This window comes from Neophocaena asiaeorientalis, unplaced genomic scaffold (assembly GCF_003031525.2).
Source record: "Neophocaena asiaeorientalis asiaeorientalis breed wild unplaced genomic scaffold, Neophocaena_asiaeorientalis_V1.1 scaffold123, whole genome shotgun sequence".
Classification (NCBI taxonomy): domain Eukaryota; kingdom Metazoa; phylum Chordata; class Mammalia; order Artiodactyla; family Phocoenidae; genus Neophocaena; species Neophocaena asiaeorientalis.
Window position 1 is genome coordinate 656,926 of NW_020173666.1, and position 24,637 is coordinate 681,562.

Consider the following 24,637-nt stretch of genomic DNA (forward strand, 5'->3'; position numbering starts at 1 on the left):
TTATTCAGTGCATTGTGCTTCCTGTACCAGATTCTAGAGAGTCTCCCTTAGCTTAGAAAATAATTGATTTTTGACCACAACGAGACAGAGACAGAGCACAGATCCCTTTCAGGTTGATGGGGCTTGAGTTCTCCTGAGAAAGTCCCTCAGTGGAGGGTAACTGTGAGTCCAACCATTGCTGTGCCGTCAGCCTCACCCTGTGGCCGTGTGTGTAATGCGCTGATCTGCCACTCTTGGAGTTCTTCAGTTTGGTTAAAAACTTAGCACTCATGCCCACATCATCGTCCAGCAACCACCGATTCGAAGTTGGTGTCAGCCCCTGGTGGTGGACATTTACGCTCACCCTGAACTTAACTTCATCACAGTCACTCGTGTAGTCTTATTTTATCACAGGAGTGATTTTTGGACCTGGAGAGCACACCCTAGTTTGGCTTTTAGCCTTTGATCTTCTTTACCCCAGCCTTCTTCACTCTCTCTGGTGCAGAAGCCCACTGGTTCCCAGGGGCCAAGCAGCTGCATGTTTGTCTCACTGTTGCACTATGTCTCGCTCCTTCTGTTTGCATGGTGTGTATGGTGTGTGTCTGTATCAGTCTGCTTCTGTTCACTTTCTCATTTGTAGAGAACCCTGAAAACCACTCTGAAACACCGGCAGCTCCTGCTCTACCTCTTCCAGCTCTTCCTAAACCTACACCCAAACCTAAGTCCAAAAAAACACCTGTGCCTCCAAAAGGGGCCGCTGCTGGGGCCGGCCCCAAGGGTGACGAAGTACCTCCTATTAAAACAATTACAAAGGCTCCTGGTAAGCAGGCCCCCGTCCCTCCACCCAAGCCAACAAGCCGAAATGCAACCCGAGAGGCTGGTGAGTATGCCCTCTGTGGGGTTGAGTCTAGGGTGCTTGGCGCTGGGGTGGGGCTAATTTCTTCTTCTAGGAATGATGGCCTTTTTGGTGTCTGCTCTCTTAGGATGTAACACCAGTGGACTCAGCTTTGACACAGAGAATGCCCGGGAGATTCCTTTGTTGCTGTCTCTACCAAAGAAAAGTCAACCACTTGATCCATTCACCTCATTAGGTTTAGGGTGAATAGACGTCTTTCATCCTGAGTATCCACTATCTGCACAAAACCCAGTAGAAGGAAACAGGGAGTAGTCTGCCTGATGAATAGTGATGATGTGATCTGACGTTATTCAGACAGCAACTGGCCTGCCTGTTTGAGTTTATGGGTGGCTCTTTGGCTCGGGTTTTCTTTCAAAATATCTTAAGTTTGCACATAAAAACATGATGCTTACCTCTTTGACATATTTGCTGGATCTTAATGTCTTAAACCTTATAGGCATCCCTCTACTGACAAATGACAAAGGGTTCATATCACTCAGTGCTTCATGCCACCACTCTCTACTGGAGTCACAACTGCACAGCAGAGTTGGAAGTTACATGCTCAGTGCCCCCTTCCCAACCTCATAGACTTCAGTGTGTTACAAGGGAAAGCATCTAGTGGAGCCATTACAAGCTGTGACTGCAAATCACCGGGGGATGTTTGGGTGATTACATCACTTCATGTCATGTGTGTCCAGCTTTCCTTTCACATCAGATACGCTTAATGCAAAGCGGAGCCCCCATTCTAGTGAAGTGGAATAAAGAAGCCTCTCCTGCCATCCAACCTTTGAAAGGACATATTCCAAATATACATGCTGAGCATCTTTTTCCCATTAACACATGCATAAAAATTCTCCTGTGTTATAGCAAACCTTACTTTCCTTAAAATCAGCAGCAGCTTTCTCAAAACCAGCTACCAGGATATGCCTTGGTATTAATCTTTCCCCCTTGTAATTTAAACCCATAATGCTCAGATTCAGAGAGTGGCTTAGGTGACAGTATGACAGAACTCAGAATGCAAATAGATGTCTGTGTCCTGGTGTTCCTGTCTACCACCTTTGACCTTGTGTGTCTGGGTCTCATTTTCTAATAAGCTCTAAAATGAAAATCTCAGAATGCTTTGCCAACAGTGCCTACGGGCCATTTTCTCAGGGACCAGCTTCCACCACACATCAGTGTCTGTTCTTGTTGGTGTCTGTGTGTGTTTCCCAGACTTCCTAGCACACCTCAGGAGCAGTGCTTGAAGTGAGGCAGGTGCTGATTTACTTCCTGACGTAAAGCCCCAAACTCGCACCCTGTCCTTGGGAGTGAGGACCCACTTCCCCACGCTCCACGTGGCAGCAGCTCACGGTTGACTCGGCTTGCCCTCTCTCTTACTTCTCTCGGAAGAAGGCTGGTGATTAACACCAGGGCAGGTGACAGCTTTCATGAGAGATTTGGAGTTATTTCCAGATATTTTACTTGAAGATTTTTTATAGACTTATGATGTTCCTAAGAGGAAAGTACAGTCATGTTATCCATTGTATTAAAAGAGGCCCAACTGGCGCTCAGTGTGAAAAAGGTTGCTGTTCTCAGGTTATCACAGAGAAACAGGAGTTGCCTTGAAGTCTACCAACAAGCCCAGCGTGCAAGGATCTTTTTTTTTTTTATCAAATATTGATAATACTCCTTCAGAATCCTACTCACATTCCATTTGTAACCATTTAGAACCTTCTACATGGTAACTTTGTTTTATTTGAATAAAGTTGACCTCCTGGAAAAGATACTTCAAATGTCACTCCTGATTTTCAGTCAGACATTTAATCTCTTAAAAAAATTTATTGGTTCAGATTCTTCCTCTGTTACTAAGTTAGTGTAGACCTCCAGATCACCAGATATCAGGTTGGCACATTTGCTGGTGAAGTAACATCTCATATTTTTTTTCTTTCTCGTTACACGCTGTGTTAACAACACAAGTATTTAACTGAGGAGAGGTGGCATTTCTTTTTTAGTCATGGCTATAATTCAAGGTAACTTAAGCAACATTTCAGCAAAATCCTCATTTTAGACTACACTTAAAAGAGAAATATAGTAACATGGCTTGAATTTGCACTCTAGGCATAAAAAATTTTTTCCTTAAGCAAGGCTGAAGTTAACTTTGCTGTTAGAAAAACAAAAAGACTTTTCTACAAGAAAAAATTATTAGAATTGATGTGTGGAAACGGTTCTGTTCAATTTCCCCAAGAAATAACTGAACATGTTTAGACAGCAAGTCCCTAGCATCTTGGTTGTGAAAGGTACATTTGGAATGGACTTAGATTGTAGGGGTATGCTTAATAAGTTTGCCCTATAGGCAAATGAGGATTGTTTATTTCAAAGAAACATTGACAGGCCCTGATATGGGGGAGGGCAGTTCTCATAATTACGGATATCTAAAATAATAAAGCCCCCAAGCCATGGAGACTTGTTTTAAGCCTGCATTTGTGTCACCAAGTGAGACTGCCTTTTTTCAGTAGATCAGAGCTAGTGAAGTCATACACCTCATTGTCTATTCCTTTATCTGTTCTTATTCTCCTGACCCTCCCAGCTGACTTCGATAAAGTTATAACCAGAGGTAAGTTACAATAAATAACAGCTGTATGCAGTGTGGATTTTGGCTCCACAATACTAACAAGATTTTTCTAGTTCTTCTGTGGAAGATAGTTTGACCCCTCCGGAAAAAGAGGGAATATACAACATTGTAACAGAAAAAGCAATTAGGAGAAATGTATCGATCCTAAAGGTCATAGGAGTTTAAATGTATTTCCTGTGATGATGAAAAGGAGAGTTAACTTTTTTGTTTTGCCATAGCCATGGCCATCCTCTGATGAAGGCCCTCTAGGGGCATAAGCAGTTTTAGAAGCTCTGAAAATGATACTCTTTCCTTTCAGATTATTCAAACACTACCCATTTACACATTTTTTGTAAAAAAAAGAAAAAAGACATTTTTCTGCCTCTTGATGTTTTGAAGGAGACTTGTCCTTCATATGTGGCCATGGGTTTTCCCTCTGCCCCGTTATCGCTGCAGTTGGGGAGATGGGGCAGGGCGGCAAGCCACTCTACAGCCATTGGGAAGAGCTGGTTTGGAGTTTGCTCTTTTAGCAGTTAAGATGAGTAAATTTGCTTTTGGCCAGACAGGAGCTGGTGGTATATACTCCAGCATCTTCTGAATGTGGGCCACTCCATTCCCAGAAAGGCATCATACAACATGTACAGTTTGTGATGAGAGTAATCTTGTACTATACCCAGACAGCTGCTGGTGTGTGCCCTCTACACGCTATAATGTCCCTTCTTTGGAACATACAGGGACTTTTTCAGGTGACCCATAGGGCAAGGAGGTGAGGATTTCCCTTTGGCTGTCTCAGCTAAAGACTGGAGGAGGGAGTAGACAGAGGACTCTTGACCCTCAGGGTTTGGCCTCAAGTGTCACTGGCTCCTCCGTTGGAGGCAAGGAGGGGGCAGAAAACAAGGCCATTATTATCATTAGCCTATATCCCTTTATGCATTTATTCAGACAGATTTGTAAACTTTAAAGGGAACATGGTCATTGACGATTGCAACTCGGTTAGTTTATTTAAAAAGTGTTCTCTTCTTTGACTCTTAATGCAAAATCTCTCTACTTTAGCTGGTTCCTCTCATTCAAGAAAAACAACTGGCTCCAAAGCAACAGCTTCACCGTCTACTTCCTCCACCTCATCTCGTCCTAAAGCTTCAAAGGAGACAGTTTCTAGCAAAACAGGGATGGTAGGAATCACAAAGGGCAAGAAAAAAACTGGCAAGCAGCCAACGTCTCAACCGTCCTCAGATGCAACCGTTTCTGGCATATCTGACCTTAAAGGAGAGCCTTCGGAGACCAGCGTGGCGAGTCTCAAACCCGAGCAGACTGCCCCTGGCACCGAGGAGCAGACCACAGGCAGACCCAAGTCCGCAGTCCCTCTGCCCGCTGTGGCTCCAGCACCTCTTCCCCCCACCGCTTCTCCCCCTCTGGAGGAGCAGAGCATTGCTGCCTCAGACACTCCTGTCGTCCTGGCTAGCAACGGAGCCGACCTGCCCGTCCCTGCCTTAGACCCAAGTCAGCTTCTCTGGACTGAAGAGGCGACAAACAGCACCACTGTCCACTCAGGCACTGGCTTAAGTGTTAGCAGAGAAAATGCAAAATGGTGAGTCGGCACAAAAACCCCATATTCTATCTGTATTCCTATGAAGCTGGGTACTAAAGGTCACTGAATCACTCTGCTGGCAATGAAGGAGCCTACTTTGGTTTCTTCTATAATGTAATCTAGTTAGGTAAGCACACCTGTTAGGTAATGTTAGGTAAGCACACCTGTAATCCAGCCGTTGATTTGGTTTTTTTAAATTGAAGTATAGTTGATTTCTAATGTTGTATTAGTTTCAGGTGTACAGTGAAGTGATTCGTGTATATGTGTGTGTGTGTACATATTCTTTTTCAGATTCATTTCCATTATAAGTTATTACGAGATACTGAATATAGTTCCCTGTGCTATATAGTAGGTCTTTGTTGTTTATTTTATATATGGTAGTGTGTATCTTTTAATCCCAAACTCCTAATTTATTCCTCCCTCCCCCCTCTTTCTCCTTTGGTAACCACAAGTTTGTTTTCTATGTCTGTGAGTCAATTTCTGTTTTGTAAATAAGTTCATTTGTATCATTTTTTAGACTTCACATATAAATGATGTCATATGATATTTGTCTTTCTCTGACTTACTTCATTTAGTATGATAGTCTCTAGATCCATCCATGTTGCTGCAAATAGCATTATTTCATGCTTCTTTATGGCTGAGTAATATTCCATTGTATATATGTACCACATCTTCTTTATCCTTTCATCTGTCAATGGACATTTAGGCTGATTCCATGCCTTGGCTATTGTAAATAGTGCTGCAATGAACACTGGGGTGCGTGTGTCTTGATTTTTCATAGCCCTGCCCCAGGAATGCCACGGGCTGCTGGAGAGGATTCCATTGGCCTTACTGACTGATACACTTCAGATCTGTGCTTTCAAGGACATTTAGAGTCTGCCTCATCACTGCTTAGCAGTCCTTTTTCTTTTTCCTAGACAGTTTCCTCCTCTTCCCTTATAGTGGTTACTTACATCTTTACCACTTACGTCCAGATTGCTCACCCATTCCTGCCCACCTCCATTTCAACAAGTTATTTAGCCTCCTCCGAAAATAAAGAGCATCAGGAAAGAACTCTTTTCCAACTCCTTTTCCTCCAGCCTTAGAGCAGCTACCTTTCTTACTTCCTCAATTCCCTACCCAGCTCAAGTGTTATCTCCTCTGTGAAGCCTTTCAATATTCATCCAGACAGAATTGGTTATTGCATGTACTCTAACAGCACTTTTTTCCTACCTATGGGACAGAACTAACCACCATGTCTTACTTACCTCTGTATCCCCACCAACCAGTACAGAATCTGGTATGCTATAGGCATGCCATCATCCAGTTGCCCAAGCCAGAAACCTGGAATTCATCCTAGGGTCCTCATTCTCCCTTGTCCTCCAGATCTAATCACTCACAAAGTCCTATAAATTTTCTACTTAAAGATAAATAAGACATGTTAGCTCTGCTGTCCCATAGGTGTAAGAAAGAGGACTGTCAGAGTGTAGTAGATGTCACTACCAATTCTGTCTAGGGAAGGCTTGGAGCTCTTAAATCCAGCCTCGTCTGTTTCTAAGAATAAAACCCAAATTCACTCTTTACAATATATAATTTAATATTTCCTCTTTCAAAAAAATCCTTGTCCTGTTATACTTTAAAAAATTAGTACATTAATTAAATTGATTTGGATCAAGAGACTAAAATACCACTTTTAATTATTCAATTGCTAGTGATATTACTCTCCATTTATTAAATACTTATTTAATGTCAGGAAGTGTCAGTTATTTAATTCACATAAGTCTCCCCTGAAATATCTCTGTTGAATATATGAGAAAACTGATGCTGAGAGAGATAACATGGTTTGCCCAAGATCACCCAGGTAGTAAGTGGCAGAGTCAGGACGCAAGCCCAGAGCTGCACATCACACTCAGCGCTCTAAGGAATTTCATAAGTTTCCAAAGCACCTGCTTCTACCTCTTTTGCAATTTCTTTTGTGTTTGTTTCTCTCATTTTGAGTACCGTCATTCAAAGGAAAGACAAGGAAAGGTAAATAAATGTTAAAGTACAAATTATTTTATTTGACATTTTAATAAATGATTGGGGAAAAGAAGGTATTGAAATGAATGCTTATGGTATCCTGAATACTTCCAGCACAGAGCAGGTGTCTTCACTTCATTATGAGTGTTTGCCAGCGTTGGCATCAAGTCCAGCCTTTAGAACTGAACAGTCACTCAGCATTCCACCATGTATTTTTTGCTTACCTTCTATGTGCCAGGCGGCGTACTAAGCACCAAAGATACAAAAATGGACAAAACATTACAGTTCAGATTGGTTTTTACCAAAATAATGTCTAACATGCCCAGGAAGTACAAATGTTTAAGATAAAGTCCGAATTTAGGGAAGGAGATCAAGTATATGGATTCACTCTTCAATATACTAAAGAACAAGGTGTAACATATAAAATAATTCCTCAGATAGTCTTAAGCACTGAGAAAGCCCATTTCCACAGGTGACCTGATTCTGTCCAGCCCACTTGCACAACCATTTTAGGAAGGGCACTCTCTTGTGCTAAACGCCATGCTGCATGCTGGGGGCTTGACATCTGTCTTCACCCCAAGTACTTGCAGGATTGTCAGACGGAAGAGGTGAGCATCTGTTCTCCACTTCCACGGGGGCAGTGATCACAGGGAATGAGCTGAGAACATCATTGGACACTGAGGTGTTTATAATAGATTCTCCTGTCAGTCAAGGTAACCATAATGCTTTCCTAGAAGCGGGCATAGAGATTTTCTTCTCTGTACATCCTTCAAAATTAAAAATTTCAATTGCAGTTCATCTCACAGGGGCGGTGTGTGTTTGCTCTTGAGTTAAGGAGCTTGGAATAAGTAGTCTCTCAAATTTCCTTCCAAATACTTTCTTCCCTTTTTAAGTGGATATGTGAGTTAGAATTTCTGGCTCTTAGTCGCTTGCTTTACTTAGAACTTTCCCTCAGTTATGTTTAGTCAACGAATGTGTGAAAATCCTGTCATTTTATGAAGAGGCTTCTGTTTGGAATACAAATGTGAAAACTTTAAAGAAGACAAGTGGCCATGTGTAAAAATACCTGCTTCTATTCACATAGTGCAGGGTAGTTACTATTTGGTAGATTTCGATTTGTTGGTAGCATCAGTAACATATAATTCTGATATAATTTTAGGCAGAAACTACTAACCCCAATTGGAGCCCATATCCAAATGGGACTTGACTCTTCTAGTTCATTTCCACAAACCTTAATAGAGTTCATTGTATTGTTCTATGTGCCAAGAAACGTAGGGGGAAAATGAGAGCCGAGTCTTGAGTTGGTTGATAAAAATTTGGAGTAAAATACTTAATATTAAGTTAAATATAATCTATAATATCAATATAACATAATATTAAGTATAAAACTAAAATATAACATCACATTTGATAGACTGAGGGTTTTAAGTCTGGGTTGTAGACTGGCCTTGCTACCTCGTTGGGGCAACTCACTCACGGCCTTCTTGGGTTCCATGAACTATAAATTACTTAACAATTAACAATTGTTAAGTTGTAAATATATGCAGAAGTCTTTGAAAACTGCAAAACATTATAAAATGCAAATGATGAGATTAAATTAATAATTGGTATCATGATAAATTAATGAACAGTGATACGAACACATACTAGGACTCAACCCTGAAGTATCTTTGTTCCGCTCTTCAGAATGTGTTATTAATTGGCATATCTTGTGAACGTGCTTCGGTCACCCACAGTGGCCTCCAGTGGCAGTATGCTAGAAATCCAGACTGTGAAAAAAAGAAATCTTATTTAAAATGAGATTTCATACTTTGGAAGCAATATGGTGGTTCCTCAAAAAATTAAACATAAAATTACCGTATGATCCAGCAATTCTACTTCTGTGTATATAGCCAAAAAAAGTGAAAGCAGGCACTCAAACAGATATTTTTACACCAGTGTCCATAGCTGCAATATTCACAACAACCAAAAGGTAGAAACAACCCAAACATCCATGGAATGATGAATTAATAAACAAAATGTGGCCTCTACATACAATGGAATACTATTCAGCCTTAAAAAGGAAGGAAATTCTGACACATGCTACAACATGGATGAACCTTGAAGACATCCAAAGTGTAGTAAGTCAGACACAAAAGGACAAATGTAAAATTTCACTTATATGAAGCACGTAAAATAGTGAAATTCATAGAGACAGAAGGTAAACTGGTGGTTGCCAGGGGATGAAAGAAGAGGAATGGGGACTTACTGTTTAGTGGATACCGAGTTTCAGTTTGGAAAGATGAAAACTTCTGCAGGTGGATGGTGGTGATGGTCACGCAACAATGTGAATGTGATTAAGGCCGCTGAGCTGCACACTTCAAAAGTGTCAAAACGGTCAATTTTAGGCTTTATGTATTTCACACAATTAAGACAAATTTCGTATTTCCTTCTTTGAAAACAAGAATGTTTGGCTGTTGGATTTTTCTAATAAGTGAAAAATAGAGAATTTTGAGAACGCTTAGGCTTATCATCCACAAAGTTGAATGTCAGTACCTCCGATTCTGACAAAGTTTACCTGTTTTTATCATTCAGAGAACTGTTTTTTTATTTTTTTCAGTGAGAACAGCAAGCACATGTTTTGCACTGAACGGTCTTTCAGAAGTGTGACGTCCAAATTTGGATTCTTCTATTTATATCAGAAAGCAATGTGGGGAACTTCTGTATCTTAAAATGAAGATTACATTGTTTTTGATATGATATGTTTTTGATGTAAAGTATTTTTTAAAATTCTGGTCTGTGAAAATTGGCAAGCTTTGTATATTTATAGTAACTTTAAGCCAGAGACTCTTACCAAGCTAAATAATAGAAACTCATTGCATCCTGACATATCACCTTTCTTCTAAAGAGTCCACTTAGCTTTCACATTTTCCATCTCATGTTATTAGTATAATCTTATGACAGGCAGTTTTACAAATGGAGAAGATATATAATTTTTTACTGTTAATACACTGACTATGATGAAAGTAGGATTAATTCATATACCAATTAAAGAAGATAAACTTTTCTGTGTCAGTACCGTTCTAGGTACTGGGCTGGGCTACGACATGATATGAGTTCTGCTTGTCAAGGAACTTTGGCGGGCTGGGGAGGCAGACTGAGATGCAGTATACTAAGTGCTCCAGTGCGGTGGGCACCGTGGGAGCAGGGAGAGAGGCCAAGGAACTAGTCTGATGGCCAATGAGAGAGTCCTCAGGGAGCTGAGGCTTTAAGCTAGACATGAAAGATAAGTAGGAGTTACAGGTCCAAGAAAAAGTGGAGGCAAAATCAAATATCTAAGAACCGCTAGCCCATTGTTCTTTCCACGGAACCTCCTATTGCTAGGGAAAAATAAATGTTCAAAACATAGTTTTACAATATTCATGTACTAAATATGTCAGTCACCACCTGGTCAATCCTTTTCATTTTACGGATGAAGACTCTAAAGCCTTGGGAATTAAGGAATGCAGTATTGTTGCCCCATTTCAGTGACATTAGCTGGCTTGTGTCTGCTTTCTCCTTTCACCAGCCTGAAGGATGTTTATGAAACTAGAGTTCTGTCTCATGTGCCGGCATCATCCCTGAGGATTGCTCTGAGCTTCACACCACCCCCATGTTTCTGTGCCTTTCACAGTTTCACAACCAAAGACGAGCTGGGGAAGGCAGCGCCTCAGCTCCTGACTCCTGGGCTGATGGGAGAATCTTCAGAATCCTTCAGTGCCTCAGAGGACGAAGGCCAAAGGGAATACCAGGCCAATGACTCTGACTCTGATGGGCCTGTCTTGTATACCGATGACGATGACGATGAAGAGGATGAAGACGAGGACGGCAGTGGAGAAAGTAAGGCTCTTTTCAAGAGGTAGGGAGGGAAGTCTGTGGTGGGCAGAAGCAGCTGCAGCCTGTAAAGAGCAAAAGCCTCATCAGGAGCCCGACACCTGATGTTTTCTTTCCCCTCATGTGCCTTTCTCAGATTAGAAATGTATATCTTCTGAGGTCTAGCTTTAGATGAGAGTCCTTTCTGGAAGATGATTCCACAGGGCAGGGCGGTGGGGGAGTCAGTCTATGAGGCCAGTATGCATATTTGAATTTGTCCAGAAAGTCAAACAGAGGCCTTTCTCAGATTGATCAAAGATGGCGCTTCCACACTGGGACCTTTCTTGAATAAAGAGCATCAGTGCAGGATTTGCTGGATTACTCATGGGGGATGTTTGAGAATTTTACGCACTTTTTTTTTTTTTTTTTTTTTTTTGCGGTACGCGGACCTCTCACTGTTGTGGCCTCTCCCGTTGCGGAGCACAGGCTCCGGACGCGCAGGCTCAGCGGCCATGGCTCACGGGCCCAGCCGCTCTGCAGCATGTGGGATCTTCCCGGACCGGGGCACGAACCCGTGTCCCCTGCATCGGCAGGCGGACTCTCAACCACTGTGCCACCAGGGAAGCCCAAGAATTTCACTCACTTTTATACTGTGGTTTAAAAGGAGGAATGAGTCAAGAATGACTAATACCTTTTAAGAATTAAAAACAGTCACTCATCCATGATAAGAAAGGTGGTATGCCTTCTAAGAAGGAATGATAGTAAAGTGGATAAAGCCAACCATTTATATATAACTTAGGGAACTGGAAAAATGCTATTTTCTAAATAATCTTCTGAGAAAGATGACTTGGGAGCGATTCAGTACGGAATTGAATTTACAGATTATGAAAAGTTATTAATATATTCATGATTAAACAGCATTGTCAAATTCCTTCTGGTTTGTACTAAACAATGAAAAAATCATCAAACAACAATCAAATCAAAAATAACAAAAGTCATTATCATTCATTGGTATTTACTATTCTATGTGAGATATCAGGGATTCCTGGGTAATTTAGGATTAAAACATAGGTATCACAGGTAGACTTTTGTCAGTGTGGTTTTCTGAGTGGGGGGAGGAAAAGGGAAGACGAGGATTTACTCTACAGAATAAGCAAAGGGACTAAGTGTTTAAGACTCGAGAAAGAAAAGGCGTTATGCAATCAGTAGTTTCCGTGGTATGCCGTCTCAGCAGAATAAACTTCAAATGTCACTGTCCGAAAGATGAGGTGATACTTGGTGGTTTTTTCAGGGTTTTCCAACATTTTTCGGAATATTTTAAAAAACAGTTCTTCACACCATTGTAAAGCAATTATACTCCAATAAAGATGTTTAAAAAACCAAACCAAAACAAAAAAACAGTTCTTCAGTTTTTCAAAACGAACTACATCCAACTTGAAACTGTTTTTTCTTCAGGTTAATTAAAATTCTACCGTTGCATGTGAATAAAGAATTTGGTCTGGACTCTATTTAAAGTCCCTGCCCACGTGTAACCTGAGTGCCACTGGCTAAAATCCTTTCTCTGCATTTCTGCCTTTTCTAATCCTCAGGTGCTTTGGCAAGTAAAATACGACGAAGGGATACTCTTGCTATCAAACTTGGCAACAGACCGTCTAAGAAGGAATTAGAGGACAAAAACATCTTGCAGCGTACCTCTGAAGAAGAGAGGCAGGAAATCCGACAGCAAATTGGAACTGAGCTTGTCAGGTAATTGCTGAAATCTGGGGACAGCACTGACTAATTCTTACTTTTCTCCTTCCTACAGTTCCCTCCCTATCTGAGATCATTGTGACTCCCTCATGGAAGGGCACGCCTGGCCTATCTGGTCTTCTAAAGTTGGTCTTGGATGGTGAATTGCTCAGAGAAGCTCCTTTTTGGTCCAGCTAGCCAGTAACTTTGAGGTCGCCAAAGCCCGATCCAAGTGGGGGCAAACTTTTTCTATAAAGGACCAGTTAGTAAATCTCTTAGGCTTTGTTGGCCAGACAGTCCCTATTGCAGCTACTTGACTGTGCTATTGTAGCATGAAAGCAGCCATAAACAATACATAAACAGATAAGCACGGCTACATTCCAAGAAAACATTCTTCACTAAAACAGAGTTGGCCTGCGGGCCATAGTTTGCCCAACTCCTGGTTTGATTCATGGGCTCCCTATAGCATTCCTATGACTGCCATCCGCTTCTGCCCTGGGGGCTGCGAGACTACAGAAATATTAAGTAGCTTCAAGGGCCAGTTCCATCCTAGTCAGGTAGCCATAGCCCCCATATCGAAACTTCCCCCTTTTCACTTCAAATAAATGGTCATCTGACTCCACTTCCTACCTCCGCCATTGTAGGATTTCTACTTTTGCCACTCATGGCATTGGAAGTCCATGGAACTGGCAGTTTTTACAGAAGCAAGTGCTGAAACTCTCCTTTTTATGATCAGTTTAAGCATATTTAAATATTAGTTGTTTTGCTAACTTCCCTCACTCTGCATAAAAAATAGGTTGCATAAATTGGGAGAAGGGAACAGCCTGGAACACCAGAACAAGATTTGGAGGTGGGAGAAAAGTCCTCCCCTTGCTTGGAAGTGGAAGATTTCTGTGACTGTGGTATATCTGCAGGGTAGGCATGTGAGGGGTTCAGAAACCACTGTCTGTTTTGTAGATGGGGCCAAGCTGGGGCTTGTGCAGATTAAATGAGATGGTACACTGAAGGTATGTTAGTGCCTAGATCCTAGTGAGCACTTAAGAACATTAAATATTTTTTATTAAAGTATTACCTCTTAAATTAGCAAAACACTTTTATAAATTAAACCCAATGTCGGCAACTTTATGAGAAAATAGGACACATATACTTGGCCCTTGTTCAATATTTCTGAAGAACAACTTAATAATACAAGAAAAGAATTCTAAAACAGTATGTCTTTACATGGTAATTCCGTTTGGGAGGTTATACAAGAAGGAAATAATCTAAAAGGGAAAAAACCCTGTGTTTTCCAAAGATGTTTATTTGAAGGGTATTTAGAGCAGTGACAAATTAAAGCAAACCCAAAACACTCAAAAACAGGGGACTGATGAAGAACATTGTGAGAAGTTGACACCATGAAATAACTGTAGAGTGGTGGTTTTCTAACTCTGTATTAGGATTTCTTGGAGAGGATACTCAGGCTTCCTGGGGAGAGCTAGGGAAGCGGGTGTGTTTTTGGGCTGAGGCAGGAGAGGACTCCTTCATTGTAGGTCTAAGTAGCCAACCAGAGCAGCACTTCTTCTGTTTTTGTAAAATTCCACTCCAACCCCCAAAAGTTTGAGAGCCTCTAGAAACACACATGTAGTCCATATCTATAAAAATCAGATCAGGGTAGGGTTTTTAGTTTTATAAGTATATAAATTTTATAGAATTGTTTTTCTACAAACCCAGCACACCTACTCCCTGTCATTCAAAGATAAACCACTTACAGTTCCTGCCTTAGAGGACTCCATGTCTAGTGAAAGAAGCAAAATTTATACTGAGTGATGGAGATCATGTAAAAAGCACAAACATCTAGGTCAAGAGAACCACGTAGGAGTCCTGGCTCTATCGTTCAGTAGTGTTTTCTGGAAGGCAAGGGAATTAATCTCTCGTTTTCTTATCTGTAAAATGGGAACTGGCTGCCGCCTTGCTGAATTGTTTCAAGGATTCAAGATAATGTAAGCTAAGCACCCAGCACGGTGACTGGGACTTAAAAGGATGAACTAATGAGAGCTGTGATTATTATCTTTATAATAATAAGTGCTTTAATCGATGTATAATTTATGTAGAACTGCTGTAGAGGGACAAAGAACCAGGAGCCTTTAATAACTTAAAAGATTTCAGGGCTTCCCTGGTGGCGCAGTGGTTGAGAGTCTGTCTGCCTGCCGATGCAGGGGACACGCGTTCGTGCCCCGGTCCTGGAAGATCCCACATGCCGCGGAGCGGCTGGGCCCGTGAGCCATGGCCGCTGAGCCTGCACGTTCGGAGCCTGTGCTCCGCAACGGGAGAGGCCACAACAGTGAGAGGCCCGCGTACCGCAAAAAAAAAAAAAAGATTTCAGTAGGTGAAGAAGGAGAGGAGGGCATTCCAGAGAAAGGAAACTCCATAAACCAAAGAAGGATGATGTCTTTGGGGGATGATATCGTACAGATATATAGTATAGGATATATGAATGGCACAAAATCTGGCTGGCATAGATGTTCACTGGCTTTTTTTGTGGGCTCACTAAGTGAATTTCAAGGTAGCGCCGATGAAGATTAAATGTTAAACTTTTTAATGAGCTATTCAAAATATCATTGATTTTAATTCTTCATACCATTTCTGTCACAGCCATAAACATTTAGAATTGATAGTATCTTGCATTAAGATTGCCTTTCATGTATATTAGTTTAATTTGCACACATTCAGTCTATCAATACATCCAGAGGAAGTTTTTGTCTGTGATTAGCAACAAATTAATAATGTAAACAAGACCAAGAACAAAATTATAATGGGTTAATAAGACATTGAGCCCTTGTGTACAAATGATCAGGTACTAATCCCAAATGAGCCTGGCTTTTCTTGAAGGTTGATGGAAACGGCCTGTATACCTCAAGATAACTTTACATACATTGTAAATTTATTTGAGATCCCGAAAGTAATATTTTCCTGAAAGCACTGTGCAGTATAAGTTGATCATCTCATGAGTTGGTATGAACCCTTGAGCCTTTTTTTAGATTCTAATTATCTGTATGTTAATTAGGGTACAGGCTAAGCTGCTCTAACAGAGACCAAAAAGTGCAGCGGTCCAAACAAGCCACTTCCACATGTTTGCTTCTTTTTCACATCGCAGCGCAGGGGTAGGTGGGCTGTCCAGCATGGGTGGCGAGCACAGCTCCAGGCAGTCAGGTAGGCGCCCAGGTTCCTTCCGTCTTGTTGCTCTTCCATCTCCGTGGGTATCCTCATCTGCATGATGTGAGCTGGCTCACATGACCATGTTTAAGTTCTAGCCTGTGGAAGAAGGAAAGAGAGAAGGGAACACACACCCAGTCACTTTAAGTGTAAAAAGCAGACATTACAAACACCGCTTCTGCTCACATCCCATTGCAAGAACTCAGTCACACGGCTGCACCTTGCCTGTAGGGAGGCAGAAATCTATAGCTGGATGTTCAGCTAAAACTCTGGGGGTTCTGTTTCTAAAAGGAAGAAGGGAGTATGGGTGCGGGGGGGGGTAGTTAGCAGTCTCAGCCACAATCTCTAGTCTCCAAACTAATGGAAAGGAGGCTTAAAAATGGATTTTTGTTTCTCAAAACACAAAAAAATACAGCTTTGCTTGTTGTTTTATTTTGCGTCTCCCATTAAGGGGGCCTTGTTTGTAACCGGCAGCATATCTGTTTTTTCATCGCAGGAGACTTAGCCAGAGGCCCACAACTGAAGAATTAGAGCAAAGAAATATCCTGAAGCGTGAGTATCCTGTACTACACAGCGAATTCCTCGTGTAACCATGAACAAGCTCCCTCTAGAGAAAATCCATTTGTCAGCAGGGAACCTTAATATATTTATTCACGAATGACTGAAATGGCCCATTTAGATCACATTTTTATATAATTATTTATATCATTTTAAAAATAATTTCTTGACGTTTGTGTTTCATTTTATGGCTTTAAGCCTGAGATACCCCAGAGCAGTGTCGTGGTTGTGACAGTTGTTTTTAAGAAAGATGAAATTTATTCCATGTATTCTTTCACCCAAATTTTAAATAGAAGAAAATGCTCTAGTCTGCTTGCAGCTAAATGTCAAAGAAAAGACAAAAAAATCCACGAGGAAATAAATCAAACATTCCTATATTATTATTAATAATAGTTTGTTGCCAGGTTTAACAAATGACTCCATTTAAAACAGAATTATGGGAAAAGGAATTTTTCAATCCATTTCATTTTCCTTTGTTATGATAACTCTGTTTCCCTCTTGAGTTATTTATAATTTTTCAGCACTTAAGGAGTCCTCCATTCATTTTCCTACTTCATTTTCCCATTCTCTTTCCCCCTCTATTCTCTTGGACTTTACATCTTACTCATTGGTCCGGTCGTATTTACGTTATTGGAGTTCATATGTTGAAACTATAAAATGAATAGAAGTGGTTTGTTGTGCTGTAGTGGATCAATGTGGTTACTAACCACAGTGAGTTAATGGATATTTTTAAATTGAGCCTAGCTGTAGTTTTCTATATTATTAACCCAGTTTCAAAAGAGCTTTTTATTGTATGAAATATCAAACAGCAGGGATGGGCAAAACTCCAGAGAGTACTATAATAGTAATGAGCCGCTGGCGTGCAGGAAATCTTTTGCAACCAGGCTTTAAGAGTCAAGTTGGCTTGTCTGGGTGATCCCCATTCTCCAAATGAGTTGTTTTCTTTCCTGAAGGAAAGAAAGATTTTAACAGCATATTTATACTACAGTTGCTATTACTAAGACAACCGGACAGTGAAGACTGAACAGTGGGATAAACTTCCAGTCTATGGGGTTCTTTCCTTGCAAGGTTTTTTTCTGGCCTTTTTTGAGCATAACTGGCATGGAACCCAAAGAAGAAGGACTTAAGTGACCATCAGTGAGTAGAAGAGCCAGTTTGGAGATGGAAAAAGTCATGGCTAGATAAGAAAAAAAAACCAAAACTGTGTTTAGCTTTCTGAGGAAGAATGAAAGCAACATCTCATTTTGACAACAAAACCAAACCAAAAAGGCTCATGGTTTTTAATAATAGGTTCCTGGAAAATATTTATGAATTAAATTGTAGATAAGCTCAAATGCAGTCCATAAGCTCTGAAAACACAGAGAGTGTATCTTATTGGCTGCCTGATGCAATACCTAGAAAAAAAAGAAAGAGCGAATTCTGGGTAATTCTTTCCTGCTGCTGGGAGACACACAGAGCCAAACCACATTGCTGTTTGGTTATTTGAGGAACTGTTTCATAGATTAGAAATGTATCGCACATTGATCTTAAGTGCTGTGTTGGCTTTATATACTCCATTTTCCTGGAGGTTGGGGAAAGGGTGAAACGCCAAAGTCAGCTTCATATTTGACTCCAGCCTTTTTTTACTTCCTTCTTAGTTTGTCTAAATGTGCTTATGCTGGAAACAAAAGACACGTTTCCAGTCTGGAGAAGCTGATAACTGGCTTATGATCTCCTGACATAATGTATGGCCAAGGGAAGCAGAAAAGAGAACTGGTGGAGGACACGCAAAACATTCTGCTGAGCAGCCCCAGGGAACTGGATGGCCAGAGCTGACAACACTTTATTCAGTTCCTCTTGTTTCTGTGTTCTTCCACAGAGATTACTCTTGTTTGTTTTGTCTCCATCTTTTGTTCAAAAGCAATATGATTGTCTATTTGAAGAAGAGTCTGTGATGTGGTGTGATTTTTAAGGACACTTATTTAACGAGGTCATCTTTTCTTGACAGATTAGGAAACTAATTCACAGCATAAAACATTCAGCAGTGCTCAAATCCAAGCCTGTCACTAGTTTAATCAACATGAATCAAATGGCAGTCAACACTGATAGCGTTAATTGGAGACCACAGGACAAATTTCATTTCTTAGTATCTTTCCCAGTATCACACCTAATTTGATCTCTTTCCTATTTTAGTGCATCTAGGGTTTTTAAAAAAACATATATATTAAGTTAGATTTTAGAACTAGTTACTTAATATTGTTAAAATAGAAAGCAAGTTTTGGTGTTTGCAGGATCAACTTTTGCGTATCAGGAAAAGAGATGTTCGTGGAACATCTTCTACAGGGTAGGGATAAAATATTCAGGTCCTCTAATACTGTTTAGCTAGGACCATAATTCCAGCTAAATCGTCACAGAGAAAACATGTATTAAGCCATTGAGTTCTGCATGTATTTTCCCCCAGTGTTTTGTTATGTAATTTTTAAAGCATACAGAAAAGCTGAAATAATTTTACAGTAATACCCATATATCTACTATCTTTATTCTACCATTAACATCTTACTTTATCACATATCTGTCCATCCATGGAGCCATCTTATTTTTTGGATGTATTTCAAAGTAGGTTTATAAATGTATTTTCATTTCTTACCAACACCCAATGGAAACGTGTAAAACAGCAAAAAGTGAAACAATCCCACAAAAAAATGTTTGGCTATTTTTAATCCATCTTATCTGAGTTGGTGACTGAAGAATATCTTACTCCAGTTGTTGGTACTTTGGTGCTTTTCTTTCTTCTCCTTTTCGCATCATCCATGAAAGGCTCTGGGCAGCACTTGGCAGGCAGGTTTCTTGTAGCGCCCACTGCTGTTAAACTACGTGTATCGTTTGTATGCTTATGGCAAACGCTTTCCGTGGCGGTTCTGATACCCGCCCCTCTCTGCTCTGATGAGTTACTGAGGGTGAGATTTGTCAGTGAGCCAGTCACTTCCTTCATGAGTATCCCTCCAGTCTGTTTAAAGTGACCAGACGTGCTTTCATCCTACTTTACAATTAGCCCTCTAATAATTTTTTTTTAAAGTTCCAAAAACTCGGTGAATTTTTGTTTTGTTTTGTTTTGTTCGTGCTGCACGGCTTGTGGGATCTTAGTTCCCCAACCAGGAATCAAACCCAGGCCCTCAGCAGTGAAAGCACGGAGTCCTAACCACTGGACCACCAGGGAATTCCCTTGGTGAATTTTTTAAAACCAAGTTTAAGGTTTAACCTTGACTCTTAGTAGAAGATTTAACAATGACTATTTAGTAAGATTCCTAGGAACGTTGGCCTTCCTCCACCTCTCACCCTCTTCCTCTAACTTCTTTAGAGGCATAATTTCAAATATGGGAAATCTAAGGAAGTCAGTTCCTGATGTTAGAGAAGAATTCCCAATTGGTAAAATCCTGTTTATTTACAGTTGGCCCTTCTTTTTTTTAAATATCACTGGCTGATACCTAGATGTGCAGTATGCTTCATAAAGCAAAATTATCTAATATTCTCTTCCAGGAAATTATGTTTTGTGTATTTCTTGAAAATTGGAGCATTTGTTAGCTTTGAGTCATACTAGATATCCAGTATTTTGTCTTTGGAAAGTACCTTTGAAAATGTAGCATAATCATTATATAGAAAGAATAACTGAAATGTTGTAACAATTATATTTTTCTTTTTATTAATATCATCAAAGGCCTGACCCTGTAAAGCCCTAGTTTGAATCACATGAACCACAAGCTCGGTATTTGTCTATTATATATAATTTACAATCCACATGCCTTATCCAACTCATATAAAGTAATTATTTGGGACTTCCCTGGTGGCGCAGTGGTTAAGCATCTGCCTGACAATGAAGGGGACACGGGTTCAAGCCCTGGTCCGGGAAGATTCCGCATGCCTTGGAGCATCTAAGCCCGTGCACCACAACTACTGAGCCTGAGCTCTAGAGCTCACGAGCCACAACTACTGAGCCCGCGAGCCACAACTACTGAGCCTGCATGCCACAACTACTGAAGCCCACGTGCCTAGAGCCTGTGCTCTGCAACAAGAGAAGCCACCGCAATGAGAAGCCTGCGCACTGCAACCAAGAGTAGCCCCTGCTCACCGCAACTAGAGAAAGCCTGCACACAGCAACGAAGACCCAGTGCAGCCAAATAAAAATAATTAATTAATTAATTAATTTTAAAAAAGAGAGCAGCAGATGTCTGCCTGCATTCTGAGTCTCCCCACTTCCTTTAAAAAATAATAATAGTAATTATTTGACCCTAAGGATGTGTTTTAAGGGTATATTGCAATATATTTTGTGAAGCATTTAGAAGAACCTACAGTATTTTCATAGGAAGAAATCTGAATTATAATCAGATTTTGTTTGACACTCACAGGCGCTTAATGAAAGCATACTATCTAGTTGTTTCTTGTCTTGCAGGGTAATTTCAGTTTATGTTCATTCTTTGTCTAAATAACCAGACTGATCATCCTCTTTCTTATAAATTAAAATTAGTATTTCAGAAGAATGTCAAGACTTTTCCCTGTCCAGATAAGGAAAATTAAGAGAGAATTTGGCATGTTCAGCTAGCAAATACAGATGTTGCAAATATTGAATACTGATACTGTATTCACAGTAAAAACAATCTTAGTGCTAAGAAGTCTGTTTGAATTTTAAAAGTAAATCTGTCTGTTACAGAGGAGACTTTTCTTTTTCAGCCTTTTGGTTGAGCCTTTATACAGTGTGATTTTCCTTCAGTAGAATTCATAACAGCACTTTCTAAAAGACATTCTTTCGTAAGCATTGGTATCCGAGAATCTATGCTCACTTATCAAAGTATGAGCTACAGGAACCAACAGAGAGAAGTTCATCAAATAGCAACCATTAAAATCCTGAGCAGTGTTTATTTCTTTTAAAATTCTGGACAATTTTTTCTTAATTCCATCTGTTGGACAGCGTTCATTTGAGTTGGCCTTTAAATTGTACCACTTGGTGAAGCACTAGAGAAAGAGAAGACTTTGGAAACTTAGCATCACAAGAAAATAAATCATCTCCATCAACCGTACACCATAACCCCATTCAGAACATTCTGGTTTGAAAGCAAAGTCCAAAGAAATGATTACATTCTGCTTCTATGGAAACCAAAGCAGAAAAGTATTTTGCTTGGATTTGAATGGAAATCAGCAACTCAGACATGCATCAGGTGGTTCTAATTTGGTTTTTTGATGTGATTCAGATTTTCACACAAAGGTCAGATCCAGTAGTAAGTTTTTATCTGAATTCTGATAAACTGTGCTTATAAAAGCCTATGAGATGATCAGCGGTGAGAGGCTTTCACTGGAGTATGGGCACTCTTGTGGTTTTTTCAGAATAGAACAAGCAGTCAGGAAGCAAAAAGTTTTACAATTAGTAAATAAACCAATCCTATAAGGAAAACAATAATATTATCTGTAAATTAATGATTGATCCTTCTGCAGAATCTTTGGATAACTTTTTAAAGATGTTGGTGGAGTGTTTGATCAATATCCATGAAGTCAAATAACTGTGGCCTGAGCTACTTTTCTGATTGTATAATCTTTTATAGTAACTAAGTCTTCATGCCTTTCCTCCCCTTACCCCCCTCCAATTAATAAACAGAAAAGAATGAAGAAGAAGAGCAAGAAGCAAAAATGGAACTGAAACGCAGACTCAGCAGAAAGGTGATGAAACTGTGATGGTTAACGAGTGTGTGTATTTTGAGATATACTTCATTTTTAAAATGCAAATCAGTGCTTTACATGTAAATCTGATATTTAGGAATAATTATTCCTATTAGTCTACTGACTAACCACAGACATTAAAATCAATGTAATGTTTGCAATATGAATTATGTTTATATTAATGCATAATATGCTAATTTTGAAAAGTCGACCGTCAAAAGTTTTAAATTACATTTGCCAATTATGAAAATAACATATAATCTGTGTGAAATTTTTTCAAATGCCAAAAGGAACAAAAAAGACTAGAAAATCATGCAGACGTCTCCCATTCAGAGATAACCATTATTAACATTTCAATGTGTAGTTTGTAAAAATGCTCACTGTTTCCATGCAGTTTGGGAATCACTGGATAAATACTTTGTTATTACTAAAGATTCTGAGCTGGGTGAGTAATTTATTAAGTGAACTCGATCATCCAGCTTGCCTGCTGCAGTGCTACCCAAATTGACAAATGGCTTACCTCCAAAACTCAGACCATTGTTTCTACCCATTTATGAAAATATAAGTCTGATACCAGGGCCCTCGCTTTTTTCGGTAAGTGTTAAAATAATAATAATCTTTGGAAAAATTAAGCACTATCACAGTTTATATTTCATTATAAACACCTTGCTCAGTAATTCTTCAGATATACCTTTCACAGCTGGATAAGGCAGGATGAGTAAAATATGACATCTGCAGCAAAGAGTGTGACCTGACCCACATTTATCTGGGCTGGCTGGGGAGTTCACAGCCAAAACATTCCAAGGCAGAAAGAAGAAGCACTCCATTCCCGTGGAAAAGTTAGAGACTGTATTTTGAGAGGTTTTGGTTTTGATTTTTAGGGAAAAATAGCCTTAATTCATCTCTTTTGTTCCTCAGATCCCAAACATCAAACAATAATCAAGTTAAAAAAGACACTATAAACTGAATTTCTTGAGATGGCTCTTCTAGCAATTCAATGGCCATTAAGTTACCAGCTACAGATAAGCGGTAACCCCTCCTCCTTGCTCCAGCTCACCTCTGTCATACATATAGTCTTTTCTTAATCCGGTTGGGTCCTTCTGGGAGACAACAGAGCTGCCCTACCCACACTAGCCTGTACCACACAGAGCTCCCTGCCATAGGTGCAAAATATTCCATAGCACTAATAGCTACCCCGTAACTGGCACAGCCCTGAAGGGCAAGACTAGATGGACAACTTCTGACCTCTGTGGCCATTGGTCACTTGCATTGTGGGAAGTCCCCAGAAGCAAGGGTTTCTCTACCTTCTTAATCCTACCTGCCCTAGAGTGGCAGTAAGAAGCTAGCAGTATAGATAGCACAGTAACTGAGAGGATAACAGAACCACTTAGATTTTTCCTCCCTTTGTCCATCACCTACCAGGGCTTTATGAAGATAGAAGGAGCCACCGTTGCCTTATCCCAGGTCAAGTAGGCTCAGGGTGTAGACCCAGACCTAAGAATCCTTGAATGCCTTGAGTTTTAGAGCATTGGCAGTTCAGCCTCTGGTTTTACTCCAGAGGAAACCAAGGAAAGGAGAGAGTTTTGACCACAAAAAACATCAGTTTTTGTTTGTTTGTTTGTTTGTTTTGTAAGAGTGCTTAATTTTTCCAAAAATTGAACCCATGCAAATAAGGAATGCCCCCAAAGAGGACCACTTAAACCATGGATAGTCTGGCTGTATATAGAGTGTATGTATGGAGAGAAAAATACTGAAAATGGACCCGATGGGTAAAACATAGGCCTGGCTCTACGTGTCTGACAATACTGTGACACCTCCCAACTGAGAAAGGCCACAAAAGCATGAAACTTAATAGCGGACAGTAGATGATGCCTGTTCGACCAGGGGCCAAGTTTCTTTAGTCTCTCAGGACGATCTCTGTCTGTTCTTGGGCTTGAGAAAGGACCATGAGAGGAAAACAAATACACACAGGGCAGGGTAGATTCAATATAACCATAAATTTGAATTTGACAAAAACCACAGGGGGACTCCAAGTTATTAGAAGTGTCTTAAGGTTGCAGCTGGGTTTAAGCAGTTGTGGCCTCACTGAAGTGCAGTGTGGCCCTCCTCATTGCTGCATATCGGCTTTTCTGGCCAAGGGTAAATGTCAGATCTGGACCTGTGTCCTTAGACTCTCATGGAAGACTGCCATAGGCACACCCTTCACTGGACCATTCCTTTGTTGTAACTTTGTGCATTTCCGAATATGCAGGTTTAATATAGTAGGAACAGAGATTTTTATTCTCATTTCTACAAGTTGTAGGGCTTTTGTCTTGAGAATTCAATCTTCAAACCAGCCATACTATATCTGGATTACTATTGTGTCTGTCCCCCGTGTCAGAGATGACAGGCACCTTTATCACAATGCCAGGCAAGGTGGGGGAAATAGCATAATGCAGATGGTTGCTAAAGACTGTGACCTATCTAACAATGGTGATTTTTATAGTTGCAAAATTAGGGCACACTGCTTTCTAGTTCTCATTAGAAACTCCCAAGATGCTGCTGCCTCTTTTTTTTTTTTTTTTTTTTTTTTTTTTTTTAAAGGAACCTTTTT

At 40.2% G+C, this 24,637-nt stretch overlaps 1 protein-coding gene across 3 annotated transcripts in view; it reads left to right on the forward strand.

The window, feature by feature from the left end:
- PHACTR2 (phosphatase and actin regulator 2) overlaps positions 1-24,637 on the forward strand; it is a 133,883-nt gene that overhangs the window by 86,292 nt on the left and 22,954 nt on the right. For 2 of the 3 annotated variants that reach the window (XM_024747985.1, XM_024747986.1), the window contains exons 5-10: positions 620-859; positions 4,518-5,052; positions 10,703-10,908; positions 12,471-12,627; positions 16,298-16,353; positions 21,983-22,044. In XM_024747985.1, coding sequence (XP_024603753.1) covers positions 620-859; positions 4,518-5,052; positions 10,703-10,908; positions 12,471-12,627; positions 16,298-16,353; positions 21,983-22,044 — 1,256 coding nt within the window. The remainder of the gene's footprint in view (positions 1-619; positions 860-4,517; positions 5,053-10,702; positions 10,909-12,470; positions 12,628-16,297; positions 16,354-21,982; positions 22,045-24,637) is intronic. The other variant, XM_024747987.1, reaches the window with a different exon arrangement.